The following is an 18,571-nucleotide window of genomic DNA, read 5'->3' as shown; positions in this document are numbered from 1 at the left end:
CTTGCTGGATCATACACAATCCATATTAGGACTGAAACTTCATGGGATCACTATTTTCCTTTCTGTCTGCCCAGGCAGAGCACCCAAGCAGTGATGAAACATTCAGTAGCATAAGGGACGTGTTTCATATTATGATGATTATAATTCTACATGTTTTCCCAAAATGTACAAATATAAAATGTGCTATGTTCTACTCATATGCTTGCATATGGAAAACAGAAATAAAAATTGTTTACTCTGGCTACAACAAATGTCATTCTCTTGCTTGGTGGCTTTTGAGTTCCTTCAGCCAAACCAAACACATAGCTTCTCAAGATACCAGAATCTGCATTTAATCCAGTAATGAGTTTCTTACTCCAAGTATCTCTCTCTTTTAATGACTGCATTGTTAAATAAGAAATGGATAATGTCAACTTTCCCAATAGCAGCAGTAGTAGTTGTTGCTGTTTCATAAGTAATTTAGGAAAGCAACTGAAGCATAAAGAAGCTAAATTATTTATTACAGTAGTCTCCTCTCCTGGACATCGTAATAATCTTCAATAGTAATGCCTTCCTTACAAGTATATAGTTAGCAAATTGAAGTCAAGGGGTTAAATTGATAAATTAAACAGTTATGAAATGTTTTCAGGTAAATAGTTGATTTTATCATCAAACAAAAAGACTGCCTCGTTTCCTGCATGCATTATCTAAATATTTATCTAACATGTATTGATATATTCTTAACTGTTGTAGTGCATTCATGCATGCTAAGTTGCTTCAGTAGTGTCCTACTCTTTTGCAACCCCATGGACTGTAGCCCACCAGGCTCCTCTGTCCATGAGATTCTCCAGGCAAGAATACTGGAGTCAGTGGCCGTGCCCTCCTCCAGAGGATCTTCCCGACCCAGGGATCAAACCCAAGTCTCTTATATCTCCTGCATTGGCAGGCGGGTTCTTTACCATTAGCACCACCTGGGAAGCCCAATTATTGTAGTCTTCTTTAAATGATTTGCTTTGAGAGTTATACACAGCATGATTCAGTTTTCCTAAATCAAGTGCAAGCTTCAGTTCAGTTCAGTCGCTCAGTTGTGTCCAGCTTCATGACCCCATGGACCGCAGCATGCCAGGCTTCCCTGTCCATCACCAACTCCCAGAGCTTACTCAAACTCATGTCCATCGAGTCAGTGATGCCATCCAACCATCTCATCCTCTGTCTCATCCTTCTGACAAAACGTGGTCCACTAGAGAAGGGAATGGCAAACCACTTCAGTATTCTTGCCTTGAGAACCCCATGAATAGCATGAAAAGGCAAAAAGATAGGACACTGAAAGATAAACTCCCCAGGTCGGTAGGTGCCCAATATGCTACTGGAGATCAGTGGAGAAATAACTTCAGAAAGAATGAAGAGACAGAGCCAAAGCAAAAATAACACCCAGCTGTGGATGTGACTGGTGATGAAAGTAAAGTCCGATGCCATAAAGAGAAATATTGCATAGGAACCTGGAATGTTAGGTCCATGAATCAAGGTTAACTGGAAGTGGTCAAACAGGAGATGGCAAGAGTGAACATCAACATTTTAGGAATCAGTGCAGCCTTGCCGCTGCTGCTGCTAAGTCAGGTCAGTCGTGTCCGACTCTGTGCGACCCCATAGACGGCAACCCACCAGGCTCCGCCATCCCTGGGATTCTCCAGGCAAGAACACTGGAGTGGGTTGCCATTTCCTTCTCCAATGCATGAATGTGAAAAGTGAAAGTGAAGTCGCTCAGTCGTGTCTGACTCTTCGCGACCCCATGGACTGTAGCCTACCAGGCTCCACCGTCCATGGGATTTCCCAGGCAAGAGTATATCAGTGCAGCCTTACCCACCACGAATTCAGCGACTACTGTAGTGTGGGCAAGACTGTCAGGATTCAGCAGTGCCCCGCAGTAATGGAAAACCAGTGGTAAGAACTGCACCTTGCCTGGAGCTGGTAAACTGGGCAGTTTATAGGTTAACTCAAAATGTATGGTTAGTAGAGGGGCTTCCCTGGTGGTCTAGTGATTAAGACCGTGCTTCCTTTGCGAGGGGCACAGGTTCAATCCCTGGTCAGGGAATTAATATCCCACATGCTTCATGGTGCAGCCAAGAAAATTTTAAAAAGTAATACAGTTTTTTAAAAAGATATATTTACCAAAAAAAACCCCCCAAACTATGGCTAGTAGAGACGTGTCCGATGTGGATGTTGTCTGGGAGCTAGGCCACTGGGCAGCCAGAGTAACTCAGAAGACACTAGTTCTGATATGTTTCTTTTCAGCCAAACAAGAAAGAGTTTAGGCAGAGATCATTAGGCAAATGAATCAACAAAAAGAGTATAGGAGATTCATTGCCTGTTTCAGCTATCACTTCTGTAGGGCATTCCACATAAAATCTGCACAGGTAACCCTGATTTCTCAACTGCTCAGCCAGTGAACATCTTGATTCAAAGAAAGTGAAAGTTGCTCAGTCATGTACCACTCTTTGCAACCCCATGGACTATACAGTCCAGGGAATTCTCTAGGTCAGAATACTGGAGTGGGTAGCCTTTCCCTTCTCCAGGGGGTCTTCCCAACCCAGGAATTGAACCCAGGTCTCCCACATTGCAGGCGGATTCCTTACCAGCTGAGCCACAAGGGAAGCCCATCTTGATTCAAGGAGTATGAAAATACCTGAAGTTTTTCAGTTTTTTCAGCCATCTTCATAAATGAGCATCACCTCTTCCTATGTTTTCTGGAATTAGTGACACTAATGTCATCCTCCTGATGCCTGGGGAATTTTTTTGGACTCTGTCCCTTACTGTCCATTTCAGCTACCACTCTCTAACCCAGCCTCCCAGTTCTACCTTCCCTGACCACCAAGAGGACATCCTGCCTGCTTGGCCATTTTGATCACTGCCCACCTCCTGTTCAGAATATACAGTGGCTTCTGCTTGCTTTAGCAACTGTGCCCTCCGCCTGACCCCTCGCTGTCTCCAAAGGCTGAGCACCTTTTCTATTCCTGAGCTAATCTATTTATTATCTCCCTCTGTGCTTGGATTATAAATAAATCCTGAGCCCAAGTCTTACCAATTGCTATTTCCCCCATCCTGGAAAATTTGCATTTCCTCCCCCCAACACACTGTGTCCTTAAGCCACGCCCATTGTTCCTTTTGCATCTTACTAGGCTGGTTTGCACCCTCGCCAGTGGGGGAAGTATCTGCGATGGGGGCATGAGGTCTTGAGAGGCCCCTCTCCATCCCCCTTGAAGGGTGAATAAGCACCCAGTGAGTGGATCAAAGTACACGTGAATGAATATTGGAATGGCAGAGGCTGCTCTGGTGCTAAAGTGACATTGCTTTTCAGCATAGAAAAAGCTAGCAATATTTTTCCAGCACGCAATAAAGAAAATGCTGTATTGAAGCAAATGAATATTTCTTAAGATTTTGTAGAGTGCAATAGGAATTGCTCTCTAAATGATGTTTGGAAATAGAAGAAGCTGAAAAGACAGTGGAGAAATGAATGTGACTAATATTTCCCAACAGACAAGGAGGGGATATAAATTTGTGATGGGAGATACCATACCGCCGCCTTCACACACCCACACATGATGCGATCTTTGAGTAGGATTAGAAAAGCCTGATTCTGTAAGCCAAAAGAGGAGGCACGACTAACTGATTAATAGGCTAATCCAAAAGACAACTCCCAATGGCCCACCGGCCCTACCCCCAATTAAAGTAACTTCCAGAAATAATTCTTCTTCAGATTGAATTATCTGTGCAAATGATTTTTTAAAAATTTTCTTTATTATTTATTTATTTATCTGACTGCGTTGGGTCTTAGTTGTGGCATGTGGAATCTAGTTCCTTGACCAGGGTTCAAGGGCCCCCTCATTGGGAACCTGGAGTCTTAGCCACCAGACCACCAGGGAAGTCCCTCAAAAGATTCTTTATTAATAATCTACATCAGGGTTTGGCAGACTCTCCATGGGCCAAATCCAGCCCACCTCCCATCTCTGAATGGAACACAGCGCAGCCCTTCATTTTTGTGTTGTCCATGGCTGGTTCCCACCGTAAGGACCTGGCTGAGTAGCTGTGACAGACACCCTGTGATCCACAAACTAAAAAATGGCCCTTCAGGGGAAAAGTTTGCAGGTGCTTGACCTACGTGATCTAAGGATATAGTAATTTGATCAGAAGTGCCATTAACTTGCTTTCTCCAGTGGGAGTGTAATATGGTTGGATAGATTATTTTCTGAAATAAGTGAGGGATTCACACCTCCCTTCCTTCTTACCAGGGGTAGACCTGGGGCCTGAAGTCTGGTTGGCTGGCTAAGGGAACAGTAACCTCCAGTTACTAAGGACAGTAACCAACTTGTCCTGGTTTTCTGGGAATTGTCTTGGTTTTCAAACTAAGCCCCTTGTTCTGGGCAAACCAGGACAGTCAACCACCCTGACATGTAGTGAACAGTGTATAGGGTCTGGGGCAGACTGATGGGGTCAAATCCCACTTCTGTGACTTTATGCTGTGTAGCTGTGAGTAAGTTACTTAACCTCTCTGAACCTCAACTACCCTATCTGTGAACTGATTCTATTCTGGGGAGAAATTGTAAAGATTAAAGGACATTATACACAGAAAGAGTCCAGCACAGAATAGGCACTTATTAAATATTCATTCCCTTCCTACCCTTCAGATGATTATCAGCTAATATTTTTACCCAATCTTTTTTTTTCCCCAATCTTTAGCCAAAATTCATTTTTCCATAAAATTATCAGAAGGGAAATTTTAAAATACTGTTCTATGCCCTCTATTTTCTAATGATGTTGTTTCTTTGCCCCTTACATATAAATACCCAAATAAACAAATAATTTGTACGGCAGTGGGGAAAGTAGCCCGCCCATGCAAAATTGCCTGTTTTTCAATTTGATAACTGTTCTATATTTTAAACATAAACACCTGGAGACAAGTGGTGGTTGAATTCTGTTTTGTCCAATTACGGATACATCCCAGGAAGGTCTGCTGTGCCCAGCCAGCTAAAGCACCCTGAGATAGGAGATCCTGGCGGTCCAGTGGTTCAGACTCAGTGCTTTCACTGCGCGGCCTCGGTTCAATCCCTAGTCGGGGAACAAAGATCCCAAAAGCCACACGGCGCAGCCTCCCTCAAAAAAAAAAAAGGTAGCTTGTGATGCCTTGGATCCATGACCAGATCCAGAACTTCTGGAAAACAAGATTCGGGGGCTTTTTCTAACCTGGTATTGTGTGCCTCTAATGGAGAATGTTGATAGAAAGCAAGTTGATAGAGGCTGTGCGTGCCACCTCACTCATGGTTCCTCTGATGGATCACTGTGACCCAAGTGCTAAGTGGACCAACACGCTCATTAATTTTTTAAAGAGGTTAATAATACACAGATAGTGGTGTCAAATCTGATAGCAACCTACATGCCATCCAAAGTACCCGAGATGAGATCAAAGGGACGAGACAACATTAACCTCATTCCAACTCAGCATTTTGATTTAACATCCGGTGGGTTAGCAAATGTGCAGGATGGAATTCAATAATGTGTACTTCTGTAATAGTTTATACTCCCAATTACACTTAAAATCCTAGTTGGTCCCCAACAAATTCAATTTCTTTAACCTGTAGTTATAGGACTTTGAGAAATCCATTTTTTTATTTTTACTAAATGAATTGGACAAATCAATTCAAAACTATCAGCATTTTAATTTAATATCCAGATTCTTAGTAAATGTACAGAATGGAATTAAATAATGTGGACTTCTATGGTAATGTGTAACCTAAAAACTTCCAAATACATACACAATCCTAGCTGATTTCCAATAAATTCAATTTACTTGAGGCTGTGGTCATGTGATTTTAATGAATCAAACTTTTTAATGGAATTAATTGGTCAAATCAGCCAAAACTTATAAATTCAGTGAAAATGTGTCAGGGGATTGGCTGATTTGAATGGCTAATGCAGCAAAATAAGTCAGATTAGAAGCTCAGAATACAGACTGCTTTAATTTGATTTAAACTGTAGACATCTGTTTGCCTTTTGATTGGGACAACACCAAAAAGCACTAGTTTCCAAACTTGGCTGATCTACATTAGAATCACCTGGGGAGCTTTCAAAACGTCCAAAGCCCAGGCCACACCACAGACTGTTAAATCAGAATCCTTGTGGGTGAGACTCGCACATCAGTCCCTTTGTAAGTTCTCCAGGTGACTGGAACCACTGGCATCAAGTTCAAATAATTAGGGGTGAAGCCACCATAATATGTTTTAAAGTGAAAGCCCAAGTTGGAGGAGAAAAGACTTTGTAGTAACATACAGTAATTATATTAATAACAAGCAAATCGTTTATTATACAATTTGTTATTGTTATGTAAAAAATTGCTCACTATTTACTGAGTTCTCACCGAGTGCCAAACATGGTGCCGGATTTTACATGGATTGTTTTATTAAATTCTCACACGTGACCGAGAAGCCTTATGAAGCTGATTATTTTACCCATTTTACAAATGGAGAAATTGAGGCACCGGAGGTTAAATACTTGCCGAAAGACATACATCTAGCCAGTTGTCAGGTGAGGGCTGGCACAAAGCAGTATGAGTTCAAAGCCTGTACTTAAATGATTTTTTAAAACTGGTGACTTGAAACTCCGGGCTCTGTAGGTCTTTGAACTTCACATTCTTATTTCTTTGCGGTCATTGCTTTGGGATTTTGTTGTGTTTTTCACTTTTCTTTGTTTCTGGATGCAAAGGCGTTTCCAAACAGTGCACAAAAGCAATTTCTGATGCCCCCGGGGAGGGAGGTAGCCTGACTTTATGCATATAATAGGCAGAGGAGTTAATATTCCACCTTAGAGCTCCTCTCAGGGGAGTTTCTAGCAGACTTAAAGCTCTCTCAGGCCACAGAAAGGGAACCTGAAACAAAACCTCCACCTCAAGGAAATGAACGTATTTGCTAAAGCATGTTTAAATTTTAATCTAAAAAGATTAACAATATAATGGGGCTTCCCATTCACTGCAAATCTGGTTATTTCACAAAATCTTCACTGTTGACCTGTCAACCTGGATGAGTTTGTTTCAAGTTTTTTGAGCTTTGTTTGTTTTGTTTTTGAGGCCTCCTAAATAACATCAAATAACATCCACTCAGTACCAGCTGAAATCTTAACATTTAGCTGATAAACGTTGACAGTTTTTGGTTGCACAATGAAAAACAAAAAGAAGAAAGATGAAAATCTAATGTCACGGTCATTGGCAGCCATTTCCTGTGACAATTATGGCACTGTACACTCATTTCTTAATGGTGTCTTCTCAGTCCTTTGCACATAAAAGCTGAGAGAGGAGCTGAAACTACCCCCAGAAGTTCCCCCAGGACCAAGGCCAATCGTCAGAGCAGAATCTGGGCCAATCTGAGCAGTTGTGTTTTTTTTCTTCCGCCCACTTACCTCAGGAGAGCAGTTTGTCTCCTTCCAAGGACCCGCCCACCCCCAGCAATGTCTGGGTGGGGTTCGGGCTCTGCCAGCAGCCCCCAGGCTCACTGCCTGGGTGGGACCGGCCGGGCTCCTGCCACCCAAGACAGGGCAACTTGACCTTGACCTTGGAAGGGACCGGAAGTTCTTCTGGCAGCAGGCACCAGGGAGGGGCTGGGGGGAAGCGACCTGTCCCTTGGAAGGCAACTGTACCCAACTTCGAGAAACGGGAGGACCCTGGGCTCCAACAACGCTCTGCGCCCCCAAGTGTCACCTCCCACTCTCCTTTGGGGGAGAAGAGCCCAGGGCTGGGGGCGACCAGGACCCATCCCTGTTTCAACCGCTTGTGGGCAGAGCAAGGGGTCCGTTTAAATTTCCTTCCAAGCCTCCTTCTTAAAAGACTGAACTTGTGGGAATCCCCTGGAAGTCCAGTGGTTAATAGGACCCGGAGCTCTCACTCCGGCCGTGCGTTCGATCCTTGGTCGGGGAACTAAGATCTTGCAAGACTCACGGTCAAAAAAACAGAACAATCAAACAAAAAGATATAAAAAGAAACTTTCCATGGTGCTGTCTAAATAAGACTTAGGTTTTCAAGTTTTAGGAGTGTGGCCAGAGGAGAATGTGAGTCTTGTCACTAGCAGGAAACTCAAGAGAAAAAATATTTTAAGGCGATGATGTCAAAAGGCTGAACGACTCTCTGGGGTCAGGCCAGGCACCGAGACCCCAGAGAGGTGGAGTCAGCTCTGCGCAGAGAGGGGGCCCGTCCCCCCTCACTTCGTGCAGAACCGGGGATCCCTGGTGCTGGCCGTCGTGGAGGCGGGCAGCGATCGGGCTCCTCCATAGCCCCGGGGCGCACGGTGCAGGGGTCTCCGCGCAGGCAAGGCGGCCTCGGTGGGCTCTGGGCGCTCGGCGCGGCGGCTCCGGGCCCGCGAGGCGGCGGCTGGCGCGCTTCCCGGCGGCTCCCGGCTGCAGCTGCCGAGCTATTTGCAGCCTCCACATCCTGAGAGCCGAGACCAGGCCGCTCCCCGGGGCGACTGGGAAGTGGGAGGCCAGGCGGGGCCTTCCTGAATCAGGAGTAGGGGGCAGGCAGTTCGGAAATAGCGACCTGCAGGGTCCGCAGGGGCTTCTGCTGGGGCTGCCCGGGGGAGTCCTGAGCCTCAGCCGCCCCCACGCCTCGTCAGAGCCCCAGAATGAGGGTCAGCAGGTGGGTGACCAACCCAGCTGGAAAATGAGCGAACTTCCCGCTGCAACGCCCCAGAGAGGCCTTTCCAGACGGTCCCCCCGCCCCGGCCCCGTTCTCCCACTTCCATCACTCACCTTTATCAGCATATCCTGAGCGGCATCCGAAGTGCTCTTTCTTACGTTGTTTGTTTACTTGTTCATTGTTGGCCTCCTCCAGGAACGTGCAGGCTCCTAGAAAGTCCTGTGGAAGACGACTGTCTGTTCCGCTGCTCGCCGGTCTCCAGGGCCAAGGAGGGGTGCCTGGCTCCTTTGTAAGAGAATGAAGGGATCCGGAAAGAGAGGCGGCCTGCTGAACCATCAACGAGCCGGATTTCTCACCTTTCCATTCCGAGGAGGCGTTGTCATCAACCTTTAGAGAGAAACTGGATTGATTTGGGGGGTAAGGAAGTTCATTCTCCCTGGCTTTATATATATTTTCCAACCCACTGTTAAATGTTAGTGGTCTTTAGTGTCTTTATGTGATGTATACCACTTGTCAGTATTTATTTAATGTAACCTATGTCATTTAAAGAAGGTTAAATTATAGGGTAACTAGAGAGCGACAATAATATAATTTAAGCACTATCATTTAGAGGAAGATTTCCACCCTAAAATTTGGTTAAAATACATTTGAGACAGACACTGTTAAATTCATTGCACAAATTTTACTTTGTGACAGCTCCAACATAGTCTGTTGTATTTAATAAGAATTCCTGCCCATAAAAGAAGATTTAATGACATTAATGAAATTGCCTTTATGTATTAATGGAACCGAAGGAGTCTTAACTCTAAAACCGAATGTTCTTTAAACCTAAATATTTGATACTCAAGAAAATCAGCTGAGAAAAAACTTGTCGAAAGTGATAGGTTCTATCTGATAATGGTATCCACATCTGGAGATACTGTGAAAATTACTTTATGCAGTGGACAAATTAGTGTCCATTCTTCTCAAGGTCTCAGAGTTCATAACTTATTTTTTATACTTATAGTGAAATGTCCCCATTTTTTTGCAAGCTTTATCCCAGATCCCTCTAGGCAACTGGGAGGTAGGGTATGTCAACCTAAATTTCTAGAAATTGTATCCTATTTGGTATTAGAACCTACATGTTAGAATTTGTAGTTTGCCACAGGGGAGAAAATGAATTCACTCCCGAAGCACTTATTTAAGATTACAGATGTGATCCAGCAGTCAAAGGAGCATCCCCCACCCTCCTCAGCCTTAGTAGAAAACCATCACCCCATCGTTTGAACGGAGTGACAAACAATTGTTTAATTTGAGTTGCATTCTGACTGCCTCTCTTTTTAATGGAAAGTGGGAAATAGAAATCTTGTGCAAAAGAACTTGACTTGAAGGTCACGTGTCTAGACATAGGGAACTGGGAATCCAGCACCCCTGCCTGCAGATCTGGGGGGAGGCTGCCATAGTCCCACTGGGGATGTGCACTCACCCTAGAGGTGTTGGAGGTCCTGAGTAGCCCCCTCCAGGGGCCACAGGTACCCTGTTTCACTGGAGATTTGGGTCAGGAAAGGAAGGAACTAGCGGGATGGGCAGAATCCACCTGGGAGAAAAGGAGAAACTTGGGATGTCTCATCACAGATTTTACAGATCAGGCGTAAAGATCCCCAAGGGGTTCTTCAATACCTTGGACTCTTTCTCAAGGAAAGGACATTTGAGTGTCTGCCCTATTTTTATCATTTTATCATATGTTAGAAGTCATGCTAACTAATTAGGTAGTGGGCCACCTACACACAGTAAAATCATATGTTGAATGGTACAGTATCTTATACTGTTAGCAACCACATTTCAATGAATAAAATTTCTTTTAAAATTCTTTTATAAAAAAAATTGAAAGACTTCTTTATACTGGGTGAAAACTTAGATTTCAAACCTAATTTTGATCAGCTTTATCATGAATACATTTTGTGAGTTTGTTCCTTAAAAATCTTTCTCAGGCTCTCTCCTCTTCACTCTCTAAAGTGATACCAGATGGGTTTTATTTTGTTTTTAGCTAAAATTGGATCCTGGGAAAGAATCTAGTGTAGATGTAAGAAGATGACTGTCATCTGACAGTTTCCATTTCTTACCTAACTGACTCCCTCCCTGGATTTAAAAGAAACCAGAAACTTTATGGAGACCTGCATCCTCAAACCTTTGGGAGGAAGAATAACAGTTCTGTGTTTCCAAAAATTAGTAATAGCTATTCCTTGTAAGTGGATTGCAGTGCAATCACAAAAGCCTGCGTATCTCTAGGAAAAAAGTTTCCAGATTTCCTTTCCCTGGAATGTGGCTCCAAAGAGGCTGTTTCATTGCAAAGAAGGTGCTTTGACTGGGTGCTCAGCAGGTCCCTCAATAAGGCAATGTCAATGGTTGTAAGCAAAGTTCCCTAGAACTATGGAGAGTATAGGCCCTCCATACCCATTAACAGGAGCTCCTGTTTAAGTTTTCGGCCGGTTACCCTGCTACCGTGGAGGCTGCCACCCTTGGCCCAAGTGTTGTCTGCTAACTTGCCGCCAACAAGTGACTGGAACAGCATCAGACTCCCAAACACTATCCCAAGCTCCCGGGCAAGTCCACTTATTTATCGCATGCTTTCCTCTTGGTTTACAGCTTTACATAAAAAGAACTAAAGCACATATTTAACTCTGTCATCAGCATTTATTCATTTTGTGGGTTATCCTTTCATCCTATTTGATGGTGGAGGCATGAAAGCTAATAAAGATATATTTTGAGGTTAACTTCTATTTGTTCTAGCGGTTTCTAAATAATTTTCCCATTTAGAAAATATATTTATAGTAAAACAAAAGAGAAATGTTTTTAATGATGTTTTAAAATTTGTTATTATTGTTGTTTTTGGCTGCATCACGAGGCATGTGGGATCTTGGTTCCCCGATCAAGAACTGTGTCCCCTGCACAGGGAGCACAGAGTCCCAACCACTGGACCATCAAGGAAGTCCCATTTTTATGATTTTTTTTAAAGTGAGGTTTTAAATATTATTAATAACAGCCTACTAAGACTCCTTGGTTTTAAAGGTGAGAAAAAGTTTTATTGGGCCTTAAAATGAATACATAGCAAAAAAACAATAATAATAAAACTATACCTGTTGTTTTTTCCAAATCAGCTTGATTCTTAACTGTTATTCTTTAAAAATTCTCAAGACCTTAACATTAAAAAAAACCAACCCTTCAAATATTAGATTTATAATAACCTATCTCTTATCTAATTTTTAAAAATAAAATCAATATTACTTCTAATGGTTCATTATAATTATCTGTAGAAGCTCAGTATATATAAATTCATGATATAAAGTCTTGCAATGTTGATCTCTGAAGTTTTGGTCCTTAAAAGAAGTAAAAAATTTATATTACTTTTCAGGTTTGATCCATATAGTGTAAAATCCAATACTTAGCAATGTATGAAATAAATTTCTATGGGACTGACTAGAAGATAATTTTTTTTTATAATTAATCCAATTTTATGTTGACCTGTTGACCACTCTTTGATAAGACGTGTACTCCCTAGAAGAATTGTTGACCTGTGTCTCAGTGTTAAATCACATGTGAAAACACAGTTAACTGTATTTAAAGAAAATAATTCTGATACAAGTGACTAGTAAGTTTTGGAAATCATGTAGATTTTTATGAAGAATACAATTGGATCCAATGAAACGAAAAGCAAGACGCGCTACTGGTTTTACAAAAATTTCAAAGTTTTTTCACCCATTCCAATTGATCCACACGTTCTCTTTTTGCAGTCCTGCAATTACTTGAATATAAAAGCACTTTCTGTTAATCTTCAACCTGAAAAGTAGTAAAATAACAGAAGCATAAAGGGGAATGGACATTTCAACCCAATGGCTCTCCAGGTTTTTCAGGCTTTTAATCTGCTTGCTTTTGAAGGCTTACCCCTTTCACAATTTCCCCCACTGCTTTATAGAATCTTAGAAATCATGAACCTACATATCTCTTATATGTAAAATTGTCTCAATAGCCTTTTAAAAAGTTATTACATTTGGGTGCAAACTTGCTCAAGGCAGCTTGGTAAAACCAAAGTAATCATTTCACTTCATTCAAAAACTGACTTCAAATTCATCCATTTAACTTTGAGGAATATGTATAACCTAACAAAATAATCATGGACACAAAAGTATGGGTATAAGAAAAGATGAGTCATCTTAGCCTTATTCAAAATACTTAAAAAATCAATAAACAAGGTCCTTCCTACAGAAGGGAAGCACAGGGAACTTTATTCAATATCTCGTGATAAACCATAATGGAAAAGAATGTGAAAAAGAATCTATATGTATGTACGCATCACTTTGCTGCACAGAAGAAATTAATACAACATTGTAAATCAACTATACTTCAATAAAACTAAAAAATCAGAAACCACACAAATGTGTAATAAGATGGGATTGCTAGATAATTTATGGTATTTTTAAAAATTAATTTATTTGGCTGTGCCAGGCCTTAGTTGTGGCACATGAAGTCTTCAACCTTTAGTTGTAGTACATAGGATCTAGTTCCCTGATCAGGGATTGAAGCTGGGCCCCCTGCATTGGGAGCTCAGAGTCTTGGCCACTGGACCCCATCAGGGAAGTCCTCTAGCAACATCAATTTAAAATATATTTGGCCCAGAATGTATGATAGTTTACATTTACTCAGTGGAAAACCATGGAGGCAGTAGAAATGAGGCAATGCAGAGCACAATAAGAATATATGATGACAAAGTTAGTTTAAGAAAGATTGTTTTCAGTAAAAGTCATTTTCAAATAGAATGTTTGTAAATATGTTGCTTTTTTTTTTTTTTGTAAAACAAATATATATACAACAACCCAATTTGAAAGTGGGCAAAGGGGACTTCCCTGGTAGTATAGTGGATAAGCATCCACCTGCCAATGCAGGGGACATAGGTTCGATCCCTGGCTCAGGAAGATTTCACATGCTGCGGAGCAATTAAGTCTGTGCATCCACACCTCCTGAGCCTGTGCTCTGCAACAGGAGAAGCCATGGCAATGGGAAGCCCATGCACCACAGTGAAGAGTAGCCCCACTCTGCGACTAGAGAAAAAGCCTAAGCACAGCAACAAAAACCCAGGGCAACCAAAAAATAAGTAATTTTTTTAAAAATTGGCAAAGGACTTAAATTAGTTCTCCAAAGAGGTATGCAAATGGCCAATAAGAACATGAAAAGATGCTTAGTATCATTAGTCATCAAGAAAGAAAGAAAGTGAAGTTGCTCAGTCGTGTCTGACTCTTTGCAACCCTATGGACTGTAGCCTACCAGGCTCCTCTATCCATGGAATTTTCCAGGCAAGTAATACAAATCAATACCACAAGGAGATACACCCACTAGGATGGCTATCATAGATATATATGGAAAATAGGAAGTGTTGGTGAGGTTGTGGAGAAATTGGAATGCTTATCCTTTGCTAGAGGGAATGTAAAATGGTTCAGCTGCTGTAGAAGTCATCTTAGCCATCGTGGTCCCTCAAAAGATTAAACATAGAATCATCACGTGATTCAGTAATTCCACTCTTACATATGAACATGGAAAATTGAAAATAGGTATTCAAAACAATACATGAACATGCATGTTCATAGCAGCACTGGTCAAGTGTCCATCAATGGATGAATGAATAAATGAATTGTGATATATACTGGCAATGGAATATTATTCAGCCACAAAAAGGAATGAAATACTGATATATACCACTATGTGGATGAACCTTGAGAAGCAATGCTCAGTGAAAGAAGCTAGACACAAAAGGTCACATATTGTACAGTTCCAGTTCCATTTATATGAAATACCCACAATAGGTAAATCCATGGAGACAATGCAGATTGGTTTTTATCAAGGGGGAGGGGGGAATTGATGGTACAGGATTTCCTTTTGGGGTGATGAAAATGTTTGGAACTAGTGGTGGTGTTGCACAACAATGTGAATGTACTAAGTGCCACTGAATTGTTAATTTTATCTTATGAGAATCTCATCTCAGATTAAAAAAATAAATATATACACATGTATTTTATTTATTAGTCACATGTATATGTGTTGCATTTCCCAAGTGGTTCGAGTGGTAAAGAATCTGCCTGCCAATGCAGGAGATGCAAGAGATGCAGGTTTGAACGCTGGGTCAGAAAGATCCCCTGGAGGAGGAATTGGCAACCGGCTCCAGTATTCTTGCCTGGAGAATCCCACGGACAGAGGAGCCTGGTGGCTATGGTCCATAGGGTCGAGAAGAGTCAGACACGACTGAAGCGACTTAGCACCAATATACGTGTATATATCATGTTATATATATAAAACTAGAAGGGCAAATAATATGTTAATTGTTTTTCTGGAATTGTAGAATTTTCTGGAATTTCTAGAATTGTAGATTTTTGGTTTCTTGGTTGTTTTCTTTCAGTGAATGCAAATTTCATTCACAATAACAGTTTTTCAAAAGAGATTGCAGTGCATTGCAATCCTTCCTTCTTCTGGAGCTCAGGCTGCAGTTCTAAGGACTCACAAGCAGCACACATTCTTCGAGGGCTTCCCAGCCTTTTAGAATCAGGCAGCTTATCACTTTCTACATGACTGACAGTATTTTAGTTTTGTTTTGCCTGCAAGTTTCCTGAGTCCAAGTAAACAGAAGGAGGAAGACCAGAGAGGAATCACAGCAGTATGCTGACTTGCTGGAACATCCACAATCCACAATCGTAGCCAAGACAGGGGAACCCAGACAGAAAAAGGAGAGTTAGGGAGGAAGGCTTCCAGCTGTGGCAACCCCCACCCCCGCCCCGCCCCGTTACTGTCCTTACAGGGAAGGGGAAGAAACGCGTAAATTTTTTTGCACCTGCTCTTAGTCTGGTGATGCTGGATTGTTTTGACACTGCTTTTGGTCCCTGAGCCAGCCTTTGAATTTTGGTGGGCCTCTACCGACTCACTGCTCTGTGCAAATGCATCGGCTGGACTCCAAGAGCCTAGAGCCTTTCACTTCTAATGTGCTAGGACCCTACACTGGCACTATGCTTTACTGTTTGTTGTCATTCAGTCGGTAAGTCGTGCCTGACTCTGCAACCCCATGTACTGTAGCCCACCAGGCTCCCCTGTCCTTTACCATTTCCCAGAGTTTGCTCAGATTCATGTCCATTGAGTCAGTGATGCTATCCAATCATCTCATCCTCTGTCGACCTCTTCTCCTTTTGTCTTCACTCTTTCCCAACGTCAGGGTCTTTTCCAATGAGTTGGTTCTTCACATCAGGTGGCCGAAGTATTGGAGCTTCAGCACCAGTTCTTCCAATGAATTTTCAGAGTTGATTTCCTGTAGGACTGACTGGTTTGATCTCTTTGCATTCCCAAAGCAATGACACCTCTTGTTCCTCTTGTAAAAAAAAAAAAAAAAAGACTTCTCGGCCCGTGTGTGTCTAGTCCACTCACCATGCCCAAATCCCAGCCAGGTGGGCTCCAAGTGGCAGAGCAAGACTTGAGGTTCCCTGAAATTTAGGCTGGTGAGTAGGGAGGGGACTGCCATGTCCTTGCTCTGAACAGCCCGAAGTTCTTACGTACAGCTCACCCCCAGCCCATGCTTATTTGCTTTAGGACTTTTCTTACCTGCTTATGTTCAGAACACTTTATAGGATGATCCCTAGTTGAAACCCAGTGAAGGAAAAGTATGATAAAGCTTGTAATTAGAGATTCTATGTAATTCTAAGGAACTAGGTTTAATTCCACTTTAAAGTCTATTAATACAATTGCACTTATAAATGCATTTGCAGTATGCTGTTTTCCTAAAGTACCATCTCCTGCAAGGAGGTGAAGCAGTGGTCATTTTATCCCAATTAAGGCAGATCCTCAATATCCATTCCTGTTTTCCAAATAACCTGTCATCTCCTAATGCCCAGAATCTGGCCCACACAATCCTTGACTATACTTTTCTCCAAAACTATTGATTGCAGCTTCTGTAAAGATTGACACACAATCTCTGCTAGAAAAATCCCTCCCCAGGTAAAGCTCCTGGATCCAAAATGCCAAAATAGAAGCTCCTCATTTTCACACAATGAATTCATTATTGCAGTAACTTTATAGAGAGATAATTTGTTCAGTAGTTTAAACAGTCTAAATAGTCAACCCAAGGATCTCTCATGTCTGATTCTACCTCCTTGTGTTTGGGTGGCTCTGAACAAACGACAGTATTTCAGTATTTTAATTTCTCATCTTTTAAAAATGGAGAGCCTGTAAATCAATTATCCTTCAATTTAAAAAATAAATTAAAAAAAATAATGCAACAAAAAAAGTCATTTCACAGAGCCAAAGAATAATCAGTAAAAAAAATCCTGATTTATCTTAGAAATCATTGCTAAAAACTTTCACTGTAAGGATAGCCTTGGGGAAAGGGTCATTTTGTCAGTTTCTGTCAAATTTTAAATGCACGTATCTTGACTCAGCAATTCTACTTCAAGGTGTTCACTGTGGTAGTTAGGAATAGCAAAAAATATCGAACAACATGAATGGCCATCAGTAATTATCAAATGTATTATGGAAACATCATACCATGGAATGTCACTTGTGTGTTTGAATTGTGTGCCTGAAGAGAAAAAAAAAAAGTACAAGAGTCTCTTTAACCCTTTTTCACTGATTTTCTCACCACTGTTGATTGGCTTTCATTCTCTGCATCCTAGATCCTGCCATTGTTCAAGCTGCCGTAATTCCTCATATTATTCTGGATCTGTACTACTACTTCCTCCTTTTCAGCCAGTTACATACACAGTCCAAACCAATGACATGACTCAGGTTTCCCTGGTGGCTCAGATAGTAAAGAATCTGCCTACAATGGAGACCCGGATTTGATCCTTGGGTTGGGAAGCTCCCCTGGAAAAGGGAATGGCTACTCATTCCAGTTTTCTTGCCTGGAGAAACCTATGGACAGAGGAGCCTAGTGGGCTACAGTTCAGGGGTCGCAAAGAGTCAGACACTGAGTGACGTTCACTTTTACTGGTAGCTTTGATTCCAGACCAAAATCTACTAGAAGGTGGGGGCATATTCTCGAGTATGGCCCATTAAATTATGCCTGTCATCCCATGTCCTGCGCCAGGGTGTATTGTTAAATAGCAGTGTTCCTAGAGCAGAGCCACGTTTTGCCTTGTTACTCCAGGGAGCAACTTGGCTTAGACCCAGGGAACTTCCCAAGTTCTGGCAAGCGTTAGCACTGTTCATGTCTCCACTGTAACAAGCGGGCAAGTGAACTAGCTTGCATCTCTTGTTGCATAGGTATCCAGTTTCCTAGCTTTTGTTTTAAAAGCATTTCAAGAGTCAATTTATAGAAAATGACAGTGCATCAATGTGAAAAAAATTTTTACATAACTTATCACTTACCAGGCTAGTTAGTAGCCAATGGTTCACACTTGAGCAGCAGTTAATCCCAAAATTTCAACTGTAATGGATTTGTGCTAATTTATAGTGATACCATCCTATGCAAAAAGTACCTGGCAGGTATTGAAAGAGGTATTTCAGGCCCTTTCAGAAGGCGTTAGACTGAACAGACCTAAATTTGAACTTGTCATGGTTTATATGATGCCAAGCAAGGAAGTTGCCCACACTTTCCATTCAGAGATTTCCATCTTGTATTTCCAGTGCATCTTCAATATAGCTGGATACTACCCTAAGGTCTAACAATACTGAGAAAATCCCCCAGGCCATGAAGTGTTTGCTGAACATCTGTCACTCAGGCACTTTTCATCTTTATCATTTGAGTCTTACCCCTGTGGTGCACAGGACACAATTTCCAGATTAAGAAAATTAATACAGCAGGTATCAGTAACTGATAGCAAAACCAGGACAATTATAGTAACTAACCAGCCAACAGCTCCCAACCTTCAGGAAAACAATTACTTTTTAAATCAGTATGCCAATTTTGTTATCGAT

At 41.9% G+C, this 18,571-nt stretch overlaps 1 protein-coding gene and 1 long non-coding RNA gene across 3 annotated transcripts; one reads left to right on the top strand and one right to left on the bottom strand.

Moving 5' to 3' along the window:
* Positions 1-8,000: 8,000 nt before the first annotated feature.
* LOC122447422 lies at positions 8,001-8,986 on the bottom strand. Its single transcript, XM_043478047.1, has 2 exons — positions 8,764-8,986; positions 8,001-8,510 (listed from the first exon to the last, which is right to left on the bottom strand). The coding sequence occupies exons 1-2, from the start codon at positions 8,984-8,986 to the stop codon at positions 8,110-8,112; spliced, it is 624 nt and encodes a 207-aa protein (XP_043333982.1). The 3' UTR covers positions 8,001-8,109.
* LOC122447423 lies at positions 8,507-11,558 on the top strand. 2 transcript variants are annotated; one of them, XR_006271221.1, is made up of 3 exons: positions 8,507-8,650; positions 8,846-9,067; positions 11,094-11,558. It is a non-coding gene; the product is annotated as an uncharacterized LOC122447423 (long non-coding RNA). The 2 variants fall into 2 exon arrangements; XR_006271220.1 differs by lacking the exon at positions 11,094-11,558 and having other exon boundaries at positions 8,846-9,317.
* Positions 11,559-18,571: the final 7,013 nt, after the last annotated feature.

The sequence above is a fragment of the Cervus canadensis genome, chromosome 9, assembly GCF_019320065.1.
Source record: "Cervus canadensis isolate Bull #8, Minnesota chromosome 9, ASM1932006v1, whole genome shotgun sequence".
Lineage (NCBI taxonomy): Eukaryota > Metazoa > Chordata > Mammalia > Artiodactyla > Cervidae > Cervus > Cervus canadensis.
The sequence above is the reverse complement of the archived record's forward strand: the minus strand, read 5'-3'. Positions and strand labels throughout refer to the sequence as shown.

Bases quoted from the DNA above. Each gene is read 5' to 3' on its own strand.
- LOC122447422 (XM_043478047.1), bottom strand. From the start codon at position 8,986: ATGGTTCAGCAGGCCGCCTCTCTTTCCGGATCCCTTCATTCTCTTACA. The intron at 8,511-8,763 runs GTGAGTGATGGA...CTCCTGATTCAG, and splicing joins CTCAGGATATGCTGATAAAG to GAAGGCCCCGCCTGGCCTCC.